Source organism: Larus michahellis, chromosome 14, assembly GCF_964199755.1.
Source record: "Larus michahellis chromosome 14, bLarMic1.1, whole genome shotgun sequence".
In the NCBI taxonomy this organism is placed as follows: Eukaryota; Metazoa; Chordata; class Aves; order Charadriiformes; family Laridae; genus Larus; species Larus michahellis.
The window spans coordinates 14,164,423-14,180,686 of NC_133909.1; the positions used below are offsets into that span (position 1 = coordinate 14,164,423).

The following is a 16,264-nucleotide window of genomic DNA, read 5'->3' on the forward strand; positions in this document are numbered from 1 at the left end:
CCATGGATAGGCAGTGATGGCTTTCAGGGAAGTTAAAAGTCAGACACTAATCTAATTGAACGTATTCCCATACACAGTAATTTTGATTCAGACAGTGAGTGGAAGAGGAATATTAATGCATATTGCAACTGTTATCTTCCTTTACCTACATAGGTATGCTGAGAGACAAGGAGGCAGCTTTTGCCTTCAATGTAGACTTCATGAAGGACTCAAAAAACCCACTAAATTCTTATTCAAAAGGCCTTAGCAAAATACCTGGAGAAATAACTTGACTTTTACTGTCTCTTATTGTGAAGTGACATTCTGCTGACCCAAGACCATCTGGACTTAATGTTCAGCATGATTTAACATACGGCTTTTTTCCCCCCAGGTCAAAAGTGAAAGATGAGTGAAAAATGTCTTATTTTTACAACTGATCATTGAGACCATCTTGCAGAGGTAAGAGTAATGGTTTCTGACAATTCACAGGAAACAAAGAACCAAAACTGAGGCATGCTTGGCAGAAACTTCCTGGCTAGCTGGAGCTAGACATTTTCTCTCTCAGCATGTTCCCTAGAAGCATTTGGTAAGCATGCTTCGTAGAGAGTCCCAGGACAGAAATCCTAGAGGGAGTTGTAAGGGTATTGCTGTGATTATTGTTTTTTTCCTCCATGTGTATGCGCAGACAGCACAAGACTGCCTCTGGCAATAAGTATGGGGTGACTGAAGAATGTCTCGCTATAGGTATGGAAGTAATTTTGGTTTCCATTTTAAGTACCTTCTGGATTTGACACACTACTTTCTTTACACAGATCTGCATGCTTTATTATTTTAAACAGAGCTGTAAGGTTTGGTTTATGTTAAAGCCTGTAATAGGTAATAAACTAGTTTACGTCTTTCTCCTGCTTTTATTTAAATCAATGTCTGCCTAAAATTGGGTAGCATCAAGGCCCTATGCAACGAAGTTTTTTTTTACACTGGTTTTCAGCAGAAATCCGGAGATACTGTTCCTAATGAGCAAAACCACTATCAAATCACTTAAAGCTGAAGATGTTTTAGATCTGAATTTGGATTACCTCTCATCTATAGATAATATCACAGGTATTGCCTTGCTTTCGCTATTTTGCATAGAAGTTTCAGGAACATGTACTTCCAACACTATGAATTATAGCTACAGTTTGGATATTTATCAATGGCTGTTGTCAGATTCGAGATAGAAGTCTCATTAATCACATTGTTCATACCTCAGTTGAAAACCCAGACTATTAACAGAGCTCCCAGATTTTCTTTTTCTTTGTGTAGGTGTTTGCACTTCACTAGAAAGGGAGAGTGTGTGAAATATTGTGCCATTATTGCAATGGAACAGAAAAGTTATGTTGTTAGCTCCAGGAGATGGCACTGTGTCCGCTCTGGGATAAAAATTATATACATAGCTCTGAAATGTACATTCAGAACCAATGAAAACATGAGGGGTTTTGCACTTTCTTATTATGAAACACACGTTTCATTGTAGGCCTGAATTCATCTTTAACTGTCCCAAATCTGCTATTTCATCACTTCTATTTTTGCAAATAATTTATATTTAAATGCTGATTTATATTTTACCATTATCTGTATAAGTGCCTTCTATTTTCATATTACTGTCACAGTGCTTCTCTGCAATACATGCTTTATAGCCATTTGGAAGACAGGAGAATCAGCAATATGAATATTTTATGATTTACCTGAGGTTGTGTAACAGTTGGGGTTTCTCAGCGTTTCAGAATTGGGTTCCTGTGCATATCAACTTGTAACTTAATAATGCATAATTGCTCTGAAGAACACAAAACCCAAGCATATTTAAAACCAATTTAACTAACAAATTGCCGGGGGGGAGGGGGGCGGGGGAGGAGAAGAAAAAAAAAGGCCTCCTAAAACGGTTGTGGCTTTGTTGTTCAACTAGCAAGGAGGCGCTTTTTCACTGAACTTTCTGCGTGGCATTTGAAAGTAGCTGATACGAGAAAAAAAAAAAAAAAAGAGTTTTACTTGTGTTGCAAAATGCGCTGGCTGATAACGAAGGGCTGACCAGAAGGGAAATGGGTGAGGCCTTCACATCCTGTGCTCCATCTCTCCGGTGCACGCCGGCTGCACCGAGCTGTCCTGGCTCTCGTACCGAGCGAGGTGCGAGGAGACCCGCAGCCGCCCTCCCGGCGCTCGCACCTCTCGCACCCGCTTGTAAATGTTGTGCAAGGTGCCTTGTCGCACCTCGGGCGATAAACTTCCCCAAATCTGTTTAAACCCGCCCGAGCGGCAGCTGCCCGCCTTCCCTTCCCTCCCCTCCCCTCCCTCCTTCCTGCCGCCCCGCTGATGTCGGCCGCGCCCCCGCCGGGGCCGCCGCTCCCCTCCGCTCTGCTCCGCTCCGCGCCCGCCCGCGGCTGCGCCGGGGAGCCCGCGGCCGCTGATCGCCGCGCTGCCCGCCCCCCCGGCACAGCGGGAGCCGCGGCGGCCGCAGCCGCGTTGCGGTGGAGAGGTGGGAGCCGTGTTTGGCAGCCGGGGAAGGAAACGTTATAAAAGGGCTTTGTCTTGGAAATCAGCATCTCATCTTGCGCGCTGCCGGAGGTGGGGAAAGCCACATTTTCGGCTCGTTTGTTCCTTTCGCCGCCCCAGGCATGTCTTGACATAGCTGCGAGAGACTGCCGTTTTCGTACACTTCCGACGGATGTCTTTGGCCGTGGCGATAGCGTTTGGGCTTGAGACTTGGTAGCGTATATCGGTGCGAGCGTGTGTGAAATTCCCATGATCGCAGGCTGAAGGAGGAAGAACTGGAAGAAAGGAGCAGTTGTGTTGGTTTTTCTTCTTGCTGGCTCAGCCTTCCTGGATGGTCGCATTACTCTCTTGTGGACACATTGTCAAGCGTATGCAGGGAAAGAGGCTTGATTATTTTTTCCCGTGATTGGTTTTCGTCGTGATCATCGTGCAGAAATAATCACTTTTCTCCCAGTTTGCTGGTCCGCACCGAGCAGCAGGAATATGCTCATGAAGGAGTACCGGATCTGTATGCCTTTGACAGTTGAAGAGGTAAGCGCCGTCACTGCTCATGCTTAGGCTCTTACTTACCAAGGGTTTTCTTTTTCAAGGCGAGTTGAGGTTGTATTTGTTTTACCAAATGTTTTTTCTTTGTGTAATGAACTTAGTCGGAGATGACTGGTTAGAGAGGAATGTTTTTATTGGAAAATAAGGGAATCCTGCAGGAACGAAGGTAACTTAAGTGTATCAAAAGCATTGTGTCGTCAAAATACGGGTTATAAAGATTTTCCAACCAGACTTTTAAAAAGAATCTTATGCATGTTCGCAAGGGAATGCTTTGTGCTGAAATCCTCTATCTGATAAAGCGTATGTCCAAAACCCAGATTCTAAATATATTTTCACCTGTGCTGAAAATACCCTTGGAGATGAACATGGCCTGAAACTCTAGCACAGGTAGGGTAGATAGGTGATAATTTATTAGTAAAAACTTTTTCGTCATTTAAAGAAATGATGTGAAGTCAAACTGCTCTTTGATGGTGTTCTCAACTCTGTTAGGAGCATTATGTCTTTATTTATCTGCAAACATCCTACCTGTTTATTGTTTTAAGTAAGATAGTAATACCTACATGTAACACACGTGCTATATAGATACTTGTGCATATAAATAGGTGCGATAGGTATCTAGAGGCCTGATGGCATATGTAAATGAGATGGTGCTTTCTGGTTTATAGCGTCTCGCACGGATAAAAAAAAAAAGTAGACGTTGTTCTATTTAGCTATTTGTGCCATAGGAGTGGGCATTGCAGAGGGGGAACCCGCTCCGCGTATCTTGCGCCGAACCCGCTCCGCGTATCTTGCGCCGAACCCGCTCCGCGTATCTTGCGCCGCCGTTTCTCTTCTCCTGCCGGCGACGGCGGGGCCGCGAGGGGGCGCCCTGCTGCCGGCCGCCAGGGGGCGCCCTGCCCGCGCCCCGCTCGCCGCCCCGCGGGCAGAGGCTCCGCTCCGAGGGTCTGCGCGGGGGTCCCGGGGGTCCCACCCCCTCCTCCGCGGCCGTGGGACGCTGCGGGCTGGCTGCAGCCGGCGGTCCTGGGGGAACAGCGCTCAAAGGCAGAGTATCCCCTTTTCGGCCCCTCGCCCCCGAGGTCATCACAAAACACATTTACTTTGCAAATTATTTTACGCATTTTTTGCTTAATTACGTCCAGGTGAGTGTTTTGCTGCACAATTTTATTTAATTTTTTGCAATCTGTGTAGAGGAGTCCTCAGGAGTATGATAGAGTTGTAATTTCAATGGTCTTTTTTGTCTGCATCTTCAGATTTGGCAAATTAACAGTATTCCAAAACTGAGAATTTAAACTGCCAAATATTTACTTCAGGCTGCTCAGGAAATTCCTTCTTCTGGGAGCACAACCTAAAAATATCACATACGTGCAGGTTTAATTCTAGCATTTTTCCAACCAAGTTATATAGTATGCTGTGATACTGTATGACATTATTCTTTTAATACATAATTTTATTTGTTTATTGTATTATCCTAATGTAGACAACATTTTATCCAAGCCAGTTCCTGATGTCCTCAGACTACCACACTTAGTTAATAACAGTTCATTATGTCATCAGAAGGGAGCCAATCTAATTTATTTTGAAAAATTGTTGTTAAACAAGATTTTCAGATAGAGAAAAGTTCAAAAATCTCCCAAAAGAGAAATGGCTGATGCATGGTGAGACAGAAGACAATTTGGAGTCTTTTGTTCTCTAGAATGTTAACAGAATTAGTAAAGATGTTCATGCATCTTGCAGTTTCTCTTATGTTGAATCATGCATTATTTAATCCAAGAGCTGCAGCTGAGATGCCTTAATGGGGGACCTAGAACATGTCTGATATTTAGTATGAATTTCATTATTAATTATAAAATTAACTATGACAAAATTGTGAATTTAGCAGATATCTTATTTTTGTTATGCTAAAAATGTTCTGGACTGTATTTCTCATCGTGATTCATCTTTGTGATGTTTTCTACAGTCTATGAAGGTGTTATTATCTTATTCTTCCTTTAGTTACGCATTAACTACCAATAATGCATGATATTTTTGGCATCTGTGTAGAGTAAGATGATGCATTTTGCAGCCATTAGGAGGATATCATGGGCCAATGCTCACCCTTCAAAAACCAAGAGACTTTTGGCTCTAAGAGGCCCAAACTGCGTTCTGCAAGGTGCTAAATCACTCCGAAGTTCAGTGGGTTTTGATGAAAATGCAATTTCCAAAGGATACGCAATTTGTCACAGGACTGGGATGTTGGGTCCTGCTCTACAATGGCATTTGGGTACCTAACTGGTGTCGGCATTACTGGGAGTTAAGCACCTAAAGTACTGTTGAGGTCGTAGGTTTCAACAGGTATGTGAAAAATGCAGTTCATTTTACGCAGCTGCATGGCTTCCCTTTTTGCGCTGTTTTTCTCACTTAGGCTTTACAAGTTCTGGCTTTCGGCCTGTGCACTTTATACGTAAATTCAAAAGCATTTCCTTGAGCAGTTTTCTTTTTAGCACTGACTTGCCAGTTATCCATACATAGAAGTCTCACAGCATGAATGAGAAAGAATTCCAGCTTTAGTCTGTGGTGTTGTGTTGTCAACAAAACCATGTCATTCCTGTGAAAATAGTAAGGCACGTGAGGCAAAAAGGAGTCTTGACTGTCAGCCAAGCACCTGCACCTGATCATCTGTAGTCAGATTTTGTGTGTAATGTGAAAAAATGTGCATTAAAATGTTGCATAATGTCCAGTCCAGTAACTAGAAGTCACTACTTTGGATGTAAATAAATATGGACACAGCAGTATAGAAATTAGTACTACACTGGCTGACTATGAGGTCCTAAATTTATCTCTAGAGAAGAGTTAAATTAAAACTGATAGATGTCACCGCAACAGCAATGCTGTCTCCAGGTTTGAAGAGTTTCTGGCGTTGTGAATAGGAAATTCTGCATCGCTGGTCTTCATCAGCTACTGCAGGTCGCGTTCTTGAGGCATTCTTTCATCAATTCCCATATTAGATAAGATACCCAAATATTTATGGGAGTTTTGTTTGTATACCTGTCAGCTTGGAGGCCGAATACTTCCTTGCCAATAAAACATTTCCTAAGAAATGTTGATTGCTACAGACCTAGCTGTTGTTGGTGTATTTTGAGCTAGGATACAGGAGTCAGAGGTAAAACTTTGTTCCTTGTTCATAAGCACCAGAAAAGCCAGGCTGTTCCAGCAGTGCTTGCTAGGATGCTGTGGCGCCACACTGCAGTTCTGATTCAAGGCTGAGGCTGGCTCATTAAACTGAATTTTTATTGACAGTTATTTAGGACTGTTGCATACATATTGTTGCAAGCTGCCTGATCAGCTTTAAAATTTGAGAAAGGAAATATCATGTTAACTTCTAAGCAAAATAGTAACAATTGCAGTAAGAACTTTGCAAATTAGGTCAGAAGATAGCTGTTGGTTGATGAAGCCAATACGATTGCCAATTAGAAGTAATTCTTTACCCCATTTCTGGTACTTCTGGGAGACGTGCATGCCAATTCAGTCCTTTTGTTAACACTGAGACCTTATAAATTAGAAGAAGCCATTTATTTTCATTAATACATAAAGCAAGTAAAATGTGTTGCAGTAATTACTTAGGATATGTTACCAGTGTTCATCCCAGCTGCAATTCATAAACGAGCTTGCCCCTTAGTTATTTTTCCCCTTGCATTTTCTTGTGTTAGCTCATTCTTACAAATAGTTTGTTACATCATCTGAGAGAATATTATAATAGGCTGCATTGTGTTTTTTTTAAATATCATCAGTTAAAAAAACACATTCCTAAGCAAGTGAAAAGAACACCAAGCAATTGAAAAGAGCAGAGATGCTAAAAAATTCTCAGACTTGGGTCTCGTTGCAAATCACAATTCCACAAATCTTCACAGGAAGGATTACATGGTTTTGTGCTTTTGAGATGCCTTTATCTGAAAATGTAAAACAAATCTGATAAGTTAGCATGTTACTGACCTTTTATTTTGGAAGAGGCGAAGTACAGTGAAGTTTATGATTTGTGTGGAAAGTGATTATTCTCTAGCGGAATAGGTGGAAAGACATTTTTGCTGCATCCTGTTGAAAATGGAGTTGTTATTGCTGTAAAGTGCTAATAAAGATGTGAAGCTAGGTTGTATGCAAGTATAAGGTGAACATCAAATAAAATGCAGTAATCATCATAGGGTTTTTTCCTTGGAAACAAGGATGACCATTAACATTTCTGTTAGTTCTGAACGGAATATGTGTGGCCAGTACCGGAAGTCCTAATAGGTTTTTCTTTGCTTTGTTCTTGATTTCAACCAACATTTATCTCTGCTGAAGTTGGTGGAATTGCTCCCATTCTGTGCTTTAAATAAAAGCTAAGTTAGGTCCGTGGGGAGCACTGCCTGCACGAGGTGAATAGGAACAGCTGTATTGTCATGAATACAAACAAGTGGAGACCTGCAAAATGTCCGTAAATGTAGATCACGGTTTTTCAACAAAAAATCTTTTCAACATGAACAAATTCTTGTTCTAGAGGTCTTGTGCTTGCTCCTTTATAAAAAAATATCCAGTGTTTAGCTCGTTTCAAACATTATGAATTCTCCCAGTGTGAATTATTTACGTAAAATTATTTCAACAACATATGTGTAAACAGTATTTGTATTCTCTGAATCTTGTGTACATTTCTTCTTTAAAAGATTTCATAGTCTACTGTTTCGTGTACAAAGGGTACTTGTTATAACATGTTTTATTCAGGCAGATTTAAAGCTTAATGAAAGCATTTGAGAAAGTGTTTTTACGCCCTGAGAGTTAGCAGGTGTTATGATATTTAGACATAACTATATGCATGTAGAACAGAAAAGCCTTTAGTTAGGGTATAAAGTGTAAAATACATTTTCTCTAAACTGTAGTTATCTACTGCAGGACAAACTGCATATACTCATCCTGCAGTTAATACCAATGGATTAAATAATCATTGATTATGTAAGTTTTTTTAATTTCCCATCTATAATCACAGAACATCTTTTCAGGAATATGTAAATGTATGGAACACTTGAAAAATCAGCATGTAAGCAAGAGGACTATAAGCAAACATAAGGTGAAGTCAGCTTTTCGTATTTAATTCAATTTAATTACTTGTAAGTAAAATAATAGTTGGACTGCGTCATGACCATGACCTCTGCAGAAAAAAGTGTATCTAGCAGTTTTGAGCTGAAGTTGACCAGCAAAAATGAAGGCTTAATGTGCAATTTTCATTTAACCTATCAACAGCTGTAATGCATTTATGGTCTTACACTGGTTCCTTCACAAGATACTAAAGTGCCGTGAGAAGTAAAGGACTTTTTACTCTAGTTAATCATTCTTTCTGGATATGCCTCCCAAGAACATCACCAGCCTTAATTTCTTTTTGCAATTAATACTGTGGATGCGCTGATACGTTTGTCTGAGGCGTGTTCAGCGTTAAATATTGATCTAGAAAAGCTCTTTACACCATTATGAACATCTTCTTACCCTTCAAAAAAAAATCATTGCGTAAGACTCTTGTTAGCAAACTGATCCGATCTGGTCTTTGTGGGCGGTCATGTTTACTCGCATCACAAAGCCTTTGCTCCATACAGTGTGACCTTAAATTGACCTTAAAGCTTATGGACTGGGAAGAATCATTGTAATGACATAACAGATGAAATAGATGAGAGAAAGCAGTGGAAGTTAGCTTTAGTACCAAATAAGAACAGCTATTTAATTTTCTTTTGATGCACAATCTAGTTGTAAGAATGGACAGATGAAAGTGAGAGCTGTGTCTTACCATGGGAAGAAAATAAATACTTTGCTTTAGCTTGACCTTCCTGCAATAGTTGTAGTCACCTAGAGAGCTATAAAGCAACGCAATGCAGAGCAGATGTCAAATCTTTGCAAGTAGAAGACCGAAAATACCCGATTTTCTCCTTTACCCCTGTTTGCAAATTTCAGTATAACTCTGTGAAAGAAACAAGACAACCTTTGTTCTTAAAGTTTCTGTGTAAATGATTAAAAAAATCTTTCAGTGGAAAGGATTAGCTATTACCCAAGGAACTCCAGACTCTGACATACGTCTCTCTTCATCCCTCTTGCCCTGTCTCTCCTTGTCAACACTTGTTTTCTCCAAGGAGTATAGATAGCAAATAATACTACACAGTTGATTTGAAGGCTTTGTTTGCAAAATGTAGAGCGCAGTTTGGCATTTCCCATAAAAGAAAATGCAGCTTGTCAGTGGTTTAGGACATTTTCTAGCTGAAGCATTCTACAGAGCTTTGATGCTATCAAGAACTCCACAAAGTATGTTTGTCTTTGAAGCGTAATGTAGGTTCGGAAACAAAAGAACAGGGAGAGAAAGACACAGAATGTCAATACTGGCTTTTAAAACTTAGTGCTTTCTGTTTTTTTTATTTTTGGGATGAACTTAAATTTCCTGAGACCGTTAATTTCTTTTAAGAGTTGATGTGAACGCTGAATGATCAGCACTTATGAAGTTGTGGCCACTTTTGTTTATGTACCTACTAATGAATGTAGATGCCTATATTAGCATCCTGAAGTTTGATAAGTCTGATATGTCAAATACATTTTCTCTTAGTCCAGTCTGTTTAATTTCCTCATCTGTCCAATTGTAAGTTTAGAAATAATACAAGTAAACCAATTTTCATGTGCTTTTTGTCCGACTGCACATGTTAAAAAAATTAGGTGATTTATAGCCCTTAAAGTATATAAAGCCCTTTAGATTATAGGAAGAGAAAGATTTCTGTAATAACTAGGAAAGATTAAAAATTATATTTTCCTTCATGAGTATTCAGTTTAGTCTGATAGGCATTTGTATTGTTAAAATCTGTTAGACATCATGTTCTTTTGTACAAAAGACTGCCTCGTCAGGTAATGGAAAACCCATAGTATATAACAATGATTCAATCACGTTATTCTTTGTGACTAGTGAGCTGACAAATATGTTCCCCAGGCTGTCCTCGTAGAACCCAGGCAGTTGCAGATGCTGAAAACATGCAGGCTTTCCATCTTGAATGTCTAACCTCACACACAAGCAACCATCAAACACTGTAAGGATGGAGACAGATAATACACACATGCGAACCATTGAAATATACTCGATAATTATGGGTGAGGGATAATTCTTTATATCTGTCTCATGAAAAACTTATTTGTTATTTAAAATATTTTTTTTTCAAATACTTATAATTTTCCTTATATTTTATCCTTATCTTCTTTGGTTTGTAGAGCATCTATCATGACCAGCAGTATATTTTGTAGGACTTGATACCAAAATAAAGCAAACATCACTGGATGTTTCATGCAAATTTGCTATGACAGCCCTCCAGTGCAGCCTGAAGAACTTTGTGTAGGCATATTGTGCATGGATTTAGGTGAAATTACCAATGTCTGCATGCGTCTAGAAAGCAAGGAGAAAGGTGCTCCCCAGGATTATTGACTAGGTTTAAAAAGGAGTGAAGAAAAGGTAATTTAGATTTCAAGTTGGGTTAACAGATGGGTTTACAGTCTGTAGGTGGGGGAAACTAGATTTGAACTTAACCTGTGGTTATATATAATGCTTTTAGTCTAGCCTTAGTCTTGTTTATCTCCTCCTCAGTTCATGGTTTCTTCCCTATTTTGATTAAAAGTGATCAGCCAATTTAGAATCCTTGGATGTGTATTAAAATACTATTTTTGTTTTTATAAAGTATAAGTCAGGGTGCTAAATTGTAGGAATGACATTTTAATGGCTTTTCTTGGAAAAAAAATCTGTATCTTCCATCTTTTTCCTGTTTGTGGTCAGAAAATGCTGAAGTAGTTTTGGATTCTATTAGTTTTGTACTATAACAGTTCTACAGCTGGTTTTACAGTGCACAATCCTGGCTTTTGCATACACTTAACTTGCATACATACTTAATTTAAAGCACAAGTAGTCACATGTCCTGAGTCACATGCATAAATGTTTGTAGACTGGTTTTAATAAAAGACTTCTTCATATGCTCTCCAGAAAAATCTCTATTTAGGACTTTTTACATGGCTGTTCTAAGATTAGTCTTGCCTAAGTGATTTAGGAATACTTAGGCTCGGTGGGAACTGTTTTCTGTGAGCATACTGAGTATGTCTTATTTTCCATTTCATCACACTAAATGTCATATTAGGTTTAATGTGTTGTCCAATTAATGACTATGTTTAAAATTTTTTTGGTAAAAATATTATTGCAATGCATGACAAAATAATTATGTGACAATGACACTCCAGTATAACACGCACTGTTGCTGAATTGCTTGATTAACAATCAGTCACGGATGACAGTCAGAAATACAATTAATTGTTTAATGTATTTTCAGCTTTTTGCTCTCATTTTATATAAAAGTAATATAAAAAAAAATAAAAATAACCTTTTGTGCTAGCATCACCATGTTACTTGAAAGGTTACCAAAATACTGAAGTTCACTGTGAACCAAAAAATTCTATTTATCCAAAAGATAAAGACAATGATAATTCTATTCATAACCATAAATTTCTTACACATGGCAAGCTTGTATTTCTCCCGGTCAGACATAGATAGGTTTTTTTTAAGTGATCTCACTTGCTAGGCCATTGAATATACTGGTCCTAGCATGTATGGCCTTATCTTCTGAAAGATGCTTGACAAATTCATCCAGCTATTTATCTGCTTTTGTCAAGCTTTCTTTGAAAGTGAAAACTAGCTGACCTTTAAGTAATATTTTCATTTAATAAATTAATTGTACAGTGACTTGAAATAAGCCAAATGAAATATATGAAATGTACACAGGATTACAGTCTTAAGTAACCTGCCTGCCTCTTTTATCACATAGACTTGATATAAAATTTATTTAAATCTTACTTCAGTGGATCAGCTTTTGTTTTGCTTCACTCTGCGTGAAAGGAAAATCATTCAGTGGGATTTAGACCATAGTAATACCAATGAGTTTTGCCACTGATGTCAGAGGACAAGAATTCACCAAATGTGTATGACAAAACACAGCATGTTTTTAGAATATAAATGTTGGGAATTTAAATTCCATTTCAGTTGCACGGTGCAAATCTGAAATAATTCCATTCACCTCAGTTGATCTATTCCAGATTTCTGTCAGTCCAATCAAAAGTAGACTTTAACCAATGGCTATAAACTAAAAGACAATGTGAATTTCTCAAATCTTATTCTTAACAAGAGAAAAACCATCCTGATGTCTCTAAATCCTTAGCATTCTTGCCGAACCTAAAAGACAGTTTCACACGGTTAAATTAAGGCCCCAGATTTGTGTCAAATCTATGATAACGTCCTTGAGCCTACGCAGAATTTAATGATTGCTGTCCTCACACTGCAAAACTTGGCAGTAACCTTTTCGCTCTCAATTTTGAGTCCTAACTTCGTAGAAACTCTCATTCTCTTTTCTTTCTCCCATTTTTGAGTCCTTGGTCATTCTCCCAAATAAGGAAGCCCAGCCAACCACAGCAGGCATCTGGCCAGCTGGCAAAAAGCTGCTGCTCGGAACAACAGCCTGCTGCTCTTGCGCTGCCTCAGTCTTGCAGAGAATAAGGAACTATAGAGCAGACTAAAACAATTGATAATTCAGCTCCCCTCTGAGTACGAAGCTCAGGTTTGAATCTCAGTATTCCCTCAGTTACCATGGATCTTCCATGGATCCTTGCACTCGGGCTGAGGCTAAAGAGAGCACTGAGTTCCAAAATCTTTCAAATGTTTTAGAGGGTTGCTAAGTTTATTTGCATTTCCAAACTGTTTGCTACTCGGTTAAGCCCAAGGGTTTTTAACATTTGTTTTGCCTTTTTTCTTTATTTTCCCCCCAGTGATGATTCAGTATAAAAACATGTTTCTGTATATTAAGGTAACTCTGATATACATTTGGAATAGATTCCCCCCCGCATTAACTTCAGTGGAAGTAGAATAAAGCTTACTGGGGGGGGGGGGGGGGGGTGTTAATTTGTTTTGCATTGGTTTGCTATAGCTTATTTTCTCCACTGTCTCTGCTTTTTTCATGTCTGAACACGAACTCACTCAGAGTCAAGTGATGCTGAACTTCTAAATCTATTCTGAGTGGGTTTGAGATGAGGCAAACATTTTAGTGGAAATGTTATGTCATACTAACAAATGCCTATGGATTAGTTAGTTTATTTCTAGGACCTCATGGGCTATACATTGCTATTTATAATTTAACCTTCCCAAGCAGCCACGACTGTGTTTATGTTACCATGGTGTTACTTGCCTTACTTGAGGGTGGATGGTAAATGCTATAATTGAAAATAGATACTCCCACTGAAATAAGTGTAACAGGTGGTTATGTTTTTATTTCATCGTGTTGCAAGCATAATACAAGTTAAATGTGAATACCTCTAACCCCGCCTTTTCGCCAAGACATTTTCAGACATGCCAGTTTGCCTTTAGTGGCCAGAACTGGAGTAAACAACGTGAGTGGTTTGTCTTGTGACAGTCCAAGGAATGTCAGTGGCAATCAGTGAGTATCCTCCACTTCAGACTTCAGAAAGCAAATGTTCTTATGCGGGAGAAAAGGAGATGCCCTGATGCAGGGGGGAAGGGCTATGGCTTACCCTTCTTCTTGGGACCATAGTCTAGATAAAGCATTTGAGGAACAGCGATTGCTGTTCCTTGTGATTTCCTCATATTAGCCCTCTTACCTCATCTCATCTCTTAATTTCCTTCAGTTGTCCACCATAAGGAATTATGCGCCTGTTTTGAGGTCTGCCCTATCTTAATACTATGTGGCTTAGTTTGACATTAGCTTCCATTTTCTTCAGCTTACTTTTCTGGTGTTGGCAACACACACCTTACTGGCAAAATTGTTCAAACCATCCCCTTCTCACAACCATAAGAACAGCTTTTGATTAAATTTGGTTAACGCTCATAAAATCAGTTAAATGTTTTATATATAGTATATAAATCATAATATATACATACATATTTTTTATATGAATACATAAATATTTAAGCAGGGGGGAAAAAGGATTCTCTCAGAAATATCCCAAAATATGAAAATTAAATAATTCAAAATAGCAATATTGTTTCACACTCTCTACTTACTGCAAAAAGTCACATGCCCAAGAGTATTAAGTAAGCAAGTCTGAACGCTTCAGTCAGCATAGTATGGTCATTATCAAAGGCATTTGTAAAATACATTTTAATAGAACCATACAAAAGATATCTAACTGGTGCGACTGTATGGACAGTAAAGTGCGGTGTAGAGATTCTCGCATGAGTTCTGCACAGCAGTGTCCTGTTGAGGATTTTTGTACCTTTTTTAGAAGTAGCTGTCAGAATTCCATCTTTGCTTTTTTAAGTTTTATATCAACCAAAGGCTAATGGGGTCCTCAAATTTTTCGTATAGCTGAAGGATATAAAAATATATAAACAGAATTTTCATCAGCAGGAAATGACATATGCATACATAGATTTTCTTCTGAACTCAGTTCAAGGTTGCTCCTCAGTTTTCCTTCTGCATTTTGCCCAATGAATAAAGGAAAGCAAAAAAAAAATAGTGGTTCAGAAGGTGGTTTGATCTGTCATATTTTGGTTTTAAGCTGGTTTACATTGGCTTGAAATGCTAATGTTATTTAAACCAGTATCACTTCCTGCGTACACAAGACAGAGTCAGAGTTTAAGTCTTAAAGTTTTGCAAGGAGGTCCTTAAGGCCTCTTACAAGCTTCTGGCAATTGCATTCCTTTCCACAGGTTGTTATATTTAACATCTTTGTTTGTAGGCCTTTTCCACATGTAACAATTTTGGAAGTTAGACTTGCAAATTAAGTGAGTGACTTTAGCTTTCTAGGCTTACCTTAAGAGGTAGCAGTTGATTGACTTTATTGTTACAGAAAAGCTGAGGACATTCCCTAGGGCCACTAACAAACTTCCATGTAACAGTAAGTATGCAGTAAAGCATTAGTCTTTGAAGTATTCATGCGTATTTAATGGTAAGGAAAGAAAAAGAAAACTCAGCATTGTAGCCAATCCAAACCTGCGGCGAGAACAGTGAGTTAAGGAAAAAAGCACTGAGTTTGCAAGAGGTTTTTGATCAAATGAAATAAAAAATGCAGTACTGAAGGCGATTAATATAGATTACAACATTGCATCTGTTAAGGATTGTGTCATAGATCTATGCATCCAAATGGAAGTTCACTATCAAGCTGGGGTTTTTAACTGTCTTGCAGAGTTATCCCTGTTCAGCTGGTCCTTTGCCGGGTCTTTTTGTAGATGTAGGGCCTCTGCTTTCTTTTGGTGCTGGTACGGAGTCTGAAAGTCACCCAATCTTTGCTTACACCAGTAGTGCCCTGGCTGCCTAAATCTCATCTAAAATAGCCTATTCACCTGGGAAGGAACTAGCTAGCATTTCTGACCAGTGTAGCCCATGAGGGTACAGGAGTAAGAGTCTTGAGTCAGAATGCTCTTTTCGCAAAGCCTTCATCAGTTACAGACCAGAATTTTGTCTTGATGTTTATGAAAGATTTGCCATTGCGCTCTACCAGGCTTCATTTTGTTGGATTTATATCTGGTTATTCTGTGCTTTTCTTACCCGTTCTGTCAGCTAAAAGAAAATAAGTGAAAGGGAACAAGGATGGCATTTCAGAAGGCATTTTTCAGAGAAAGGAATTTAATAAATAATAAGGTTGTATAGCAGTAGACAGAATTTCCTTGCTTCATCAGGGGACAGTTAAAAGCATTTTCTATTTTTTTGCAACCGGAAATATAAGAAAGCTATGGAGGAAAACAGATAGACTTGCTGATTAATAAAAGCTTTGCCATTCTTTAAATATTTTGTCCTGTAATCACTGACATAAAAATAATTACAGAGCTGTTGGGGTACATTTTTGCCTTTCTTATTTTGCAAACCCTTGTTTTTCTTTTGCACTTCTGACATCTTCCAGTCAAGAGTTTCAAAGAAAAATGACTTTCATTCCATCTGCACAACAGTTCATCACCCCGCTGATTTACGTGTGCAAATTATTTACATATGTCAGATTTAAACATACACAGTTCTGGAGGCACAACAAACTTTGCAAGTCGACATGTCTTTCCATGATTAGCCTCAGTAAGTCAGCTGAAGATTAGCTCAGTTAGTCAGAAGATTTGGTCCCTTGTGTCCTTTCCGTGGCAAATTAGTGCCTTGTAACTGCTTATAATATTCTAGAAAACAGGGAAAGAAAAGTGATATTATCAAAGTTTAAAAGA

The 16,264-nt window shown here is 38.8% G+C and overlaps 1 protein-coding gene across 1 annotated transcript in view; it reads left to right on the forward strand.

The window, feature by feature from the left end:
* Nucleotides 1-2,437: 2,437 nt before the first annotated feature.
* Nucleotides 2,438-16,264, forward strand: part of PITPNC1 (phosphatidylinositol transfer protein cytoplasmic 1) — an 87,912-nt gene continuing 74,085 nt past the window's right edge. Inside the window, exon 1 of the mRNA XM_074608121.1 lies at nucleotides 2,438-3,036. Coding sequence (XP_074464222.1) covers nucleotides 2,989-3,036 — 48 coding nt within the window. The 5' untranslated portion in view covers nucleotides 2,438-2,988. The remainder of the gene's footprint in view (nucleotides 3,037-16,264) is intronic.